A 10,502-nucleotide genomic window follows, 5' to 3' on the forward strand; every position below is an offset into this window, starting at 1 on the left:
GTGAGATTATCCTTTAGAAGTACATGGTCCCCAGGTTTTCTGATTCTACAGTCACTGAATCCAAGTTTGTCTGTAATTGTACAAAAACTGAAGGCTTCAAGTTCTAGGTTGACTCTGACTGTTACATAACATTTAAGTTATACAGGCAGCACACTACAAATTTGGAGTCTTCCCTCTTACCCTTCTGATTCAAGCTATCATTGCTGATGTTTCACATCATAAATGCAGTAAAAAATGAGCTCTCCTCACTCTGTAGGACTTCTAAGCTTCATCAGATACAGCTGAACATCAACCTGTCAGTCAGACATCCTACTCTGAACTGTGCCTTTGACTACTTGGTGTTTTTCACCTTTATCTTTATGAAATCCCACATGCTTATCACCTGATGTGCTTTTGCATCTTTTGTGCAGGGAAGTCAAGTATTATAATCCTCTATAGGTGGAAAATAAGCAGAAAAACTAAGATTGCTTTTAGAAGTGTCTGCTCAAGTTGTTACTGGAAGTGAGGCTAAAGCTTTTTGTCATCTTGCTGCTTTCTCCTGTCCACACTGACTTCTGTTGTGTGTTTGTGATTAGCAGGTACAAGCTGATGAAATTAGTTCTTGAGAGAATATAAGAAAATAAGGTCAAAGAAAGCTTTTTTCTTTCCCTTTCTCCACTTAAGTGTTTATTGATGTAGTTTCTGTGAGTTGGTGTTGAAGATTTTTTCAACATCATACACAGAGTTGACCTCTAAAGAGTTTCATGATGGGCAATTCAAATATTGATTATAATAAAATATAACTAAAGGATGAGAGAGAACTTATAATAGATATTGCCTTGAAAAACATGCACACACTGTCCCCTGAGCTCATCTATATGCATGAAATAGAACATTTTTCTTCCTTCAAATTCTAGTTTCATAAATATCACACATAGCAATATACACTGGAACTATTGTCATCAGCAGTGACTAAACCCCTGGATAGTTGTTCTCCATTGTTCTGTTATTGTTAATTTCCTCAAGCTGCTTGATCCCAAGTGGGTCTGGCATCATGCACTCAGTTACACTTGTTACTGGAAAGCTTTCAAAGGTTTGTGCACACAGGTGGAGGAGAGCAGGGGTTGCCTCGTGGTACCTACTCTGAAAACACTTAATGGAGTAGCACACTTATTATATCTGTTCCTTCCACTGTCTGCAGCCTGACCATGGCAGAAAAGGTGAGCTTAAACCCCCCAAAATCTCAGCTATCTCATTACCATACTTCACCAAGTTTCTAAGAACTTCAAGCCTGATTCATTGGAGAATCTTCAGAGTTCATCCTCAGTTTTAATAACCAGATGAGATTGTTGTCTCTTGAAGCATCTCAGTCTTATTTAAGGTAAATGATAGAATTTTGATTCTCTTTTGGTTTGAGGGATGACTAAATGATACGTGAACTGAACAGACTGGGTCCTTTCCAATAGGAGGTAATCAAAGCCTTAGGATTTTAATCTTCAGTGAACCTCAGAGTGGCTTAAGTACTTCAGGGTTCTCAGGAGGATCTTTTATGTGCAGGGTAATGTATTTTGCAATGGGAGAGTGCTGATGGTTTTAATGATCACTCTTCTGCTTAGTAGAATTTCTTGCCTTTTGGAAGCTGGGCAGTTACATCTAAAGCCTTAATATTTTTGGTTTTGTATCTGAAGAACCTGTATCCTAGTGCTGCAAGGAGAATATCTTCTTGGCAGTACTGTCTCCTCCACCATCTATTCTGTAGGAGCCAGTGATGATCCGAGCCAGTGATGATCCAAGCCAGTGGCTCTTTGCACACAGGTAGTAGCAGTGAGCACAAATTAGAATGTGTAAAATGGATGTTTTATAAGTGTTCTAACCAAGCTTCATAACTGCCAATATTTCTTAGTGCACATTAGCGTTGAGATCTTGGGTTCTGGGGTGTAATTAATTCTTAGCTATCTAGGTAGTGTTCAGATAAAACAAATGCATTATTCACACTTCTGTGTATGACTTCTCTTTCTAAATATACTCTTGAGACATTTGCCCTGTAGCATCATGTACAAAAACTTCAGTGAAAAGCATGTGTGATTATAAACCCTAAATAAATCCTACTGTGCCTTACAGAGCAGGGAAGAGTTGCCCTTCCCTCCAGTCTTCCCTGTTTCTCGTGTGTCTCCAGTTGATTCAGGCCAAGTGAGGTTTGAATTCTCACTCAGTAAATACAGAGCTCCTCAACTGTAACTGTGCCACCCAACAAAAGCTAGCTTATCTTTAAAAGCAATCAATGGACAGTGTGTCTCCTCAGGGAAAAACAGAGTAGCTGTAGTTCCATCTAGTCTTGCCTGTTTGGTTGGCTGTCAGGTGGCATTGAGTACCCCTCTGGGGCAGACAGCACCGTGGTACTCTGAGCTCAGGGGCCAGAATTCCCTTCTCAGCTCTCTTGGGTTGTCTGCTGGAGGACACCAGTCATGTGTAACACTGCAAGTCTGGATGATGAGTTTGTGGCACATTATCAGCCATGGTGTTTCAGAGTTGTGAAAAGGTTTGTTCTCCACAGACACTTTTTCCTGCATTACTTTATTTCTGTGTTAAGTTACAGGTTGATTGCAGTTGCTACAGTTTATCAAACCAAATTTACGTTGGCTTTGTTCATAGTGATTCAGGTTCTAAAACAAGCATTAATTCCTTTTGATTTAGAAGTGGTAACTGAAGTATGTTATAGTAGGGGGGTTTTGCCTTGAGTCAAATCACATTATATACAGTTTTTTGACTAAGTTGTAGAGCATTTCCTTATTTAAAAGTGCTTTTTGTTTTTTCGCTTTGGTGTTGAAAGGCCAAGAGCCATGAAACCTATTGTGCATTTTGCTCACTCTGTCTCCTGTTTGTTGATATTCCTGTAAAGAATATTTCAGAATGTGTCAGTTGGTTGATGGTGGAAAATATAAGTGCATTCAGATAGTTTTTAAAACTGAATAATTCTCATGTATAATGCCATTAGGATGAAAGGGTGTATTTTAGTATGTTGTATGTTCTCTCTTAATGATGGTTTGATTAAACCTATGTCTTCAAAATCTAAGACACTTCCTTTGGCCTTTCTTGGTAGGAACTGGAAGTGTCTTTAATCCACACAGCTTTTAGCTGCCTTGGGTTTTGGTCTCCTTGGCCTTTTATTCTCATGATCAAAACAGTTAAATGAATTCTTGAAAACAAACTGTTTAGCTACATTATTACTTGTTCTGTTGTAGAAAGAAGCAGATACGAAGGAGAGATCTGTCTTTGATATCCCAATCTTCACAGAAGAGTTCCTGAATCATAGTAAAGGTAATTTTAACTTTTCCAGGATGCTTTCCTCCTCACTTTTCCAAAATTCTTGGCAAATGCTGTCCAGCTGAAGAGTCCTTGCACTCTCCCATCTCAGCTCACATAAAGACTTGGGTATAGTTTCTGCTATTACCTTACCTCTGTATATACACAGTGGCTGAAAAGCAGCTTTTCCGGGCATTGTCTTCCCAAATTAGCCTTTTTTGAGAATGTTTCTGATGTTTATTCCAGCCAGTCTTGGAATATTGAAGCTGTGTCTACTGTTCTATAGAACTAGGAAATATTTAAGATTTATCTTGATGGTGATTCAGGCTGGTTAGCAGTATTGTATTTCCCCCCATATGTGGAAGATTACACTGATATATTTTCTGTTACTCTGTTTAGTTTTCCTATCTGTGTGTCTCAAGGCTGTGTATTTTTTGCCAGATTTCTTGAAGACTTTCTTGACTGAACAGAATTTAGATTCAGATACTTTCCATGGTCCATAGAAGATTATTTTTGTAACTGGTGTCTTGATTGCAGGATTCTTAGCACTGCTGCTAAACTTTATCATGCTGATTGCATTTGAAATCAGTCTTGCAGTCTTCCTCCCTGATCAATTCCCCATTCACTTCCATTCTGATGCTTTGAATGTTTTCCTAGTTGTCATTCTCTCTAGGAATGATCTCTGTGAAGTGCCGCTGTAGGTGCTCTTGTCGCTCCATAATGCAATGCCTTTTTCATCTCTAAACCACAATGGCACCATTTGTAATTACCAGCTGAGCACTCCAGAACATTCTATCCCATTGCCTGTTGCTCCTAGAGATGTTTGTAGCGTTTTTTTGACTCTCTGGGACGGGTTGGTGTTGGCAGCCCGCGAGGCGGAGCTGCGGCAGCTGCGCAAATCCAACATGGAGTTTGAGGAGCGGAACGCAGCGCTGCAGAAGCACGTGGAGAGCATGCGCACGGCCGTGGAGAAGCTGGAGGTGGACGTGATCCAGGAGCGGAGCCGCAACACGGTGCTGCAGCAGCACCTGGAGAGCCTGCGGCAGGCCCTCACCAGCAGCTTCGCTGCCGTGCCGCTGCCAGGTGCGCCCGGGACGTGGAACCGCACAACAACTGGGGTTGTGTCGTGTTGTGGGCTGAGAAGGCGTGGGCTCCTCTTGTACTTCTGTGCTCCTCTTGTGCTTCTGTGCTCCTCCTGTGCTTCTGTGCTCTTGGCTGTTTCTGAGCTTTTGTTGCATGGGATAATGAAATACTAAAATGCATGCAGGGGGAAGTGTAGAGTCGGTGCTTTATTTCAACGTGACATTTATTTTCTTATTGCTCCTACTCTTCTTAATAAAGTGAGACACATATTCAGTCCTGGCTCTCCTTCAGTTGTTTTATGAAAATGTTACTGAATAGAATAGACAGGACGTGCAAGTTCCTTGATTAAAATAAAGGCTTTGTCTGTATTGTCAGCTGCCAGGGAGCCTGCTTAGATTCTATGAATGCCCAGCTGAAAGAGTTTGTTCTAATCAGCTATGAGACCCAAATAAAAGAGAGCCATGCTTCATTAATCCTGATATCCTTGGAACTACTCACTTGGTGGAGTTAGGAGGACATTGTTTAGCAGAGTCTGTCACAAGAGGTGGTGCACGGCACAATCACCTCCTATAGCAGTTTGGCACAAATTACCCTTAGCATAGTGCTAACTTTTTTGAATTGCTGTGGTGATGCTTGTGGCTCATTCCACTGTGTTCACCGTAGGCAGCGGGGAAACCCCCACGATGGAAACGATTGATTCCTACATGAATAGACTGCACAGCATCATCCTGGCCAACCCACAGGAGAACGAGAACCTCATTGCCACGGTGAGGGACGTGGTGAACAGGCTGGAGCGTTAGTCACAGGGTAAGTGCTCTCTCCCAGGCTGCTCCTGGTGGCTGCTCCCTGCCTCTGGCACCTGTTCTGCTGCTGATGCCTGTGCTGATCACCATATTGTACAATCAAAAAGGTTTCTTCCTCAAAGCTGCTGGAGCAGTTGTCTTAATGAAAGTCAAATTGGGTTGAAAGGATTCCATGGCATTAAAGGGCTCTGAAATTCCCTTTAGCTCCAAGATCTTTATGTATTTGTATAAGGTGAGTAAGAGTTCTGACAGAATGGTAACAGGGTGACTAATTTAGAAGAAGGTTCCTTTCTTGAGTGAAGTATATCTGAAGATTTTAGCAGTAGTTGTAGAAACTGATGGCCACAGGGAAATTGTGTTTGTCTCAAGAGGTTACAGGTGAACTCAATTCTGTTGTAAATTGAAAATGCTCTACCTCTTCTCAGAGGCACCTGTAATCAAGCAGTTGTAATTAGGAAGGCTTAGATGCAAATGGAACACTGAGGTATGGTTTAAGCTGTACATAGCATTTGCTGAGTCTAATGTTTATGTGGCATGTGCATAGACTATTATTGAGCTCATGATTCTGTATTTTTGCTGCTGTTTAACAGCTTGGAAAACTGTAATAGAGAACAGAGTAGAAAAACAAATTAACAAAGAAGTAAATACCAGTCTTTCTGCATTACTGTGCTGCTTTGCATTTCCCACACCTCTCACTCCCCCACTTCCCCATGATGCACAGCACTAGGCAGCCATGAGGAGTTTGCCTATTTCTATTTTAACAAAGTGCATACCTTCATTCTTCAGGCATTTATTATGTAGAGATCTACTGTACATGTCTTGAATAGTGTTTAGAAATGCAAATAAAGCTGCCTTGTGCCATCTGCAAATATGAAGACAGGGCTTTTCATCCTTTCTGGTTCTGACCTTTTGTGGTGCTGTGTAGAACAGTTAATTACACATTTCCCATTATAGTGTGGCTTTAGCTGGGAGATCATTGTCCTTCAGGAGGGTAGCCAGATGGAACGGACTGTAGTTCTAAGAGATGACTGAGCTCCCAGCAGAATAAAGAAGTGCCTTTACTGCTGCTATTTGTGAAGGGAACAGCTTGTCGATCCAGGTCTGGGATTTTTCAGCAGCTCATCAACCTCCTCCTTTTTGTGTACTGTTTTCAGTTAGTTCTCAGGCTCAGAGAGAGAATTGGGAGGGGAGGTTTTACAGAATGGCTAAGAGGGAGAGCAGTTCTCATCCATCAGTTATTAGAAGGGTATGCCAGGCCCAGAAATGGATATTTGTCCTTTAAGCTAGAAAAATCATATCACAAAGCTACTGAAATCTAGACTTTCATTCTCTTGCCAGGTGGCTTCATCTTTCCTAAAGGATACAATTTTCTTGGATAGGCTAGATTTGGCTGTAATTGATTTAGAAAAAGTAATTCTTGCTTTAAAATCCTTCCTTCTAACCTCTACTTGAAAAGTAGTACTTCTTTCCTTTCTTTTCTTTTCCTACCAATGCCTTCCCTCTTTTCCGTAGCAAAACAGTTGTGAGGCAGTCAAAAATGGGATTAATAATCACATGGTTTCACTGGATAATGACATGCATGTAACAGAATATAATGATCAAGTAATTAATGGGACTGTTAATTGCACTGACTTTCACTTGGCACTGATTATATTTTGAAACTAAATATTGGAAGGAAGAAGGTTGGGTTTTGTTGGATGCAAACCTAGAAAATGGTGGAGATTCCCTGGAAAACAAGGAAGCTTTGGATGAAAGGTTCCTCTGGCACATGACAAACTGTATCAACAAACTGCCATCATCAGTGTCCCTTTGTCAGTGTTCATATGTGTATATTAATGCTGAATGTAATCTCTGTCAACCAAGTGGTCTGTGTGAGTTTGGGACACATCAGAAATCAATACCACTGAAAACTGTGCCATAATGCTCCTGAAAACAACTCTTTCACAGATCTGAGGTGGGTTTTGGTGGCTTTGTACATTGTGTTGAGGGATATTTGATTATGCTGGTCAATATTTTGGTTTTTCTGTACTGCATGGTAAAAACTTCTTTGTGCAAACAGTATATGGGAAGAAGAGGAAGGGTTTTGTTATTTAGCACTGGATGGAAACAGTAACTCAGTTTGATTGTGTCTCTAGAGGCTGCTTTGCTATCCTGAGTGTTGTGTTTTCAGATCAAACACCCAAACCCCTGTCATGGTGCCTGTTTGGTCCTGGCAGATTGTAGCCTTCTAACCCTTATTTTTCTGTTTCGTCTGCAGGTCTCGTGACCCGGGGAAGCTTTACAAAATTTTTTTGGCCAGTGTGGAATAAGAAGCCATGGGGGAAAGCCTGAGGTGGGAGGCAGGATGGCAGGTTTGTCCTGGGCCCTGCCTGTGTGATTTGTCAGGGAGACAAACAGATCAATGCATTAAGAGATCTTAAGAAGCCACGGACACCGCCCACGAAGCATTTGGAACTGTCCTCTGTGTGAACATTTAAGAGCATGCAACTTCTGTGCAATCTACATTTTTTTTATGGATTTTGCTGGGTGTGAGGGTGCCTGCGTTCTGTGGACTGGCTGGCTGTGGAGATGAAATCTCAGCTTGTGAAATGGAGTCAGCATATATGTTGTAGTAATAACTTTGATGTGTTATATTGCCTAATGTCTTCTAGTGTCTTTTATTTTGTTTTCATGTTTATCCTGTGGGGTTACCTTCCTTCACTTCAGTTCTCTTCTTTTGATCTTGTTCCCTGATTCTTGCAGTACTGGATGGCAGTGCTTGTATTCTCTGCTCTAACAGGGAGTTTTCCTTGGTGCACTGTCTTGTCCTACCCCTCCTGCTATGTTATAGGAGCTTTTCTTAAGCATAATCCTGGGTTTTTCCTGTTTTGTTTTTGTGTTGGCCTGCAATTCCTACAATGTGAGTTTGCCCCTGCTAGAGACTGGCTGTGGTTGATGCTTTGTGACTTGATTTTACTATGAGACAGACTTCTTCTCTCCCCTCTCTTCAAGCACCTCTCTTGCACATTGCATCCTGCTCTTCTGTGAAGGTCTCCTGTCATCTCTTGAAAACGTTTGCTGGAGCATTTTGCTATCACAAAGATCAGTGGAAATCAAGATAGAAAGTGAAACATTAGTTCTCCTCAGCAAGGAAAATGGGATTCTTCAGTTTAGACTAAACCCACAAAGCTTGCCCTTCCTCTGATACACTGTTCAGTCTAATTTAATGTTATTGCTTTGTTTTTGAGACAATGATCTCATGGGGAAAGCCGTTTTCTATAAAAAGAGAAATGGGCACAGAGATTGCATTTTTTTTCCCTCCCTGCCCTCCTGAAATTGCTGTGCTGGGAATCAATGTGTCTGGAAGCAGCACATATATTTTTGCATGAATTATTAGAGCAGACAAGGTTATTAGCAACTAGGTCCACGTAACCCACAGAACTCAGCACTTCAGCTTGTTTGTGCTCTTGCCTTTTGTAGAGTCCAGTACTGCCCATGGAGCCCATGGCATTCAGCATTTTGTGTTCCAGCTGACCTAAATGCCTTTTACTTGCATTGAATAGAGCTCTGCATGTTTGAGTCTGATCTTGCAGGGCTACACCACCCCTCCTGGCAGAGCTGAGGCACCCACTGCCTGCACTGGCTTGTGCAAAACTTTCCCTGCCCTTTGGTTCCTGTCAAATTGTTAATTCTGACTTTGGCTCAGCACTTGTTGGACATCTCTGGCCTTTATGGGGGTGGATGAAATGCTCTTGCTCCCACATGACAATCTCTTTGCTCCTGCTCAAGACATGTGTTAAGATTCCCTGCTGTGATGTGGAGGTTGCTTTTGTTGCTGGGGCATGTTGCTGTCAGCATCACTTTAATGTACCTGTACACGAATATTTTGAAGATTACAAACCAGTTTCTTCTTTTCCTGCGCTGTACACATGGATGTCATGCTGGCCTGGAGCCATCTTCAGGTCAGCACCTTTATGCCAGGTCTCAGCTTACTCCTGGGGTTATTGCTGCAGCCAAGAAGCAAGGATTTCCATGTAAATCAAGTCTTCCTTCAGGGAGGAAACTCCTTTCTCTTATTATCTGTTTTGTTTTCAAGACTTCACAAAAAGGAACCTCAGTTTGCTGCATTGACTTCCACTCTCCTTAGCATGGATGAGACCAGCTCATGCTGCCATGAACTTTTTTAGTGTGTTCTGTAAAGAATGTTGTAAATCCTAGAGGTTGTTAATGCCTCCAGTAGAAGCACCTACACCTTCATCTCATGTATGTATCTTAGTTTTTTAGAACTGGTGATGTTTGACTCTCTGTTGAAGTGGCCAAAATGCACTGCATAGCCAAAAACTGATGTACAAAATCCTGAAGTTCTGTCTGTAGCATCCTACCTAATACCTGGAGCTGTATCCCATAAAGACTCCAGAAATTCCATGTAATGTAGGATGCAGTTCCAGACTGTAACATATCCAATCCATCAGCAGGGTCAGGTGGCTTCAGGCTGCCTGCTTGCAGGAATCTGCTCGTGGATACTGCTCATCCATCTCTGCTGGGACACATGCAAGTGTTGTGGGATAGGAAATTTAAGGTGATTTTATTAGCTGGGGGCTGACAAATCTCTTGCCTTTTCCCACAAGGAAGGAGGTGTAGGGTGGATTATCCATCTTGAAGCAGCTGGGAGAAGACCGAGTTCTTGCTTGCTGATGATGTGACAGATGATGTTTTGTCTCATTAAGAAGCTTCTTATTTATGTTTATTAACCCTATAAAAATGGATTTTGTCTTTCCAGTGTTTTCGGAGTGTCACTTCAGTTTACAGTTTTCAGTGTTGACTGATTAAAAAAAAATGAAGTGGGTGTCAAGGGGAAGAGAGGAATAAAATGCTTTTGTCACTTGCAGAAATGTTAAGAGAAATATATGAAAGCAGAATCCATTTGCTGGATTAATGTGTTTGGAATTGTTTAAATGCCAAGTTTTCTGTACAATGTTTTTGTAATTAAACTTTGGAGCTCCTTGGTTTCTAAGAAGTTGATGTGCTTGTTTGACACTGCTTCATTAAAATTGTTCAACGCTGAATCCACTCTGATTCAATTTTAACTACATTTTCATGAAAGAACTATTGCAACATTGATCTCTTGTCAGAGATTTTGGCAATTCCACGTTAACCTTTGAACAGAAATGTGCCTCTTCCACCTCTCCATCCTAAGTGCCTTCCTCTGGAAAAGCTGAAGGAATTTAGGTAATTACTTATAGTGGTGAAAGTGTCAGAGTTTTTGGTTATAGCTAGTGGTTGCAAGGGTCTCTCCCCAACTTGACTAACTTTAAAAATGTCATATCTCTCACTCAGCCCTTTTTTTACATCCTT

General features: G+C 41.5%; 1 protein-coding gene across 2 annotated transcripts in view; it reads left to right on the forward strand.

The window, feature by feature from the left end:
- HMG20A (high mobility group 20A) overlaps positions 1-10,095 on the forward strand; it is a 39,316-nt gene extending 29,221 nt beyond the window's left edge. For both annotated transcript variants that reach the window (XM_084213601.1, XM_084213600.1), the window contains exons 7-10: positions 3,222-3,297; positions 4,150-4,365; positions 5,029-5,172; positions 7,426-10,095. In XM_084213601.1, coding sequence (XP_084069727.1) covers positions 3,222-3,297; positions 4,150-4,365; positions 5,029-5,165 — 429 coding nt within the window. In that variant the 3' untranslated portion in view covers positions 5,166-5,172; positions 7,426-10,095. The remainder of the gene's footprint in view (positions 1-3,221; positions 3,298-4,149; positions 4,366-5,028; positions 5,173-7,425) is intronic.
- Positions 10,096-10,502: the final 407 nt, after the last annotated feature.

This window comes from Fringilla coelebs, assembly GCF_963513975.1.
Source record: "Fringilla coelebs genome assembly, chromosome: 12".
Classification (NCBI taxonomy): Eukaryota; Metazoa; Chordata; class Aves; order Passeriformes; family Fringillidae; genus Fringilla; species Fringilla coelebs.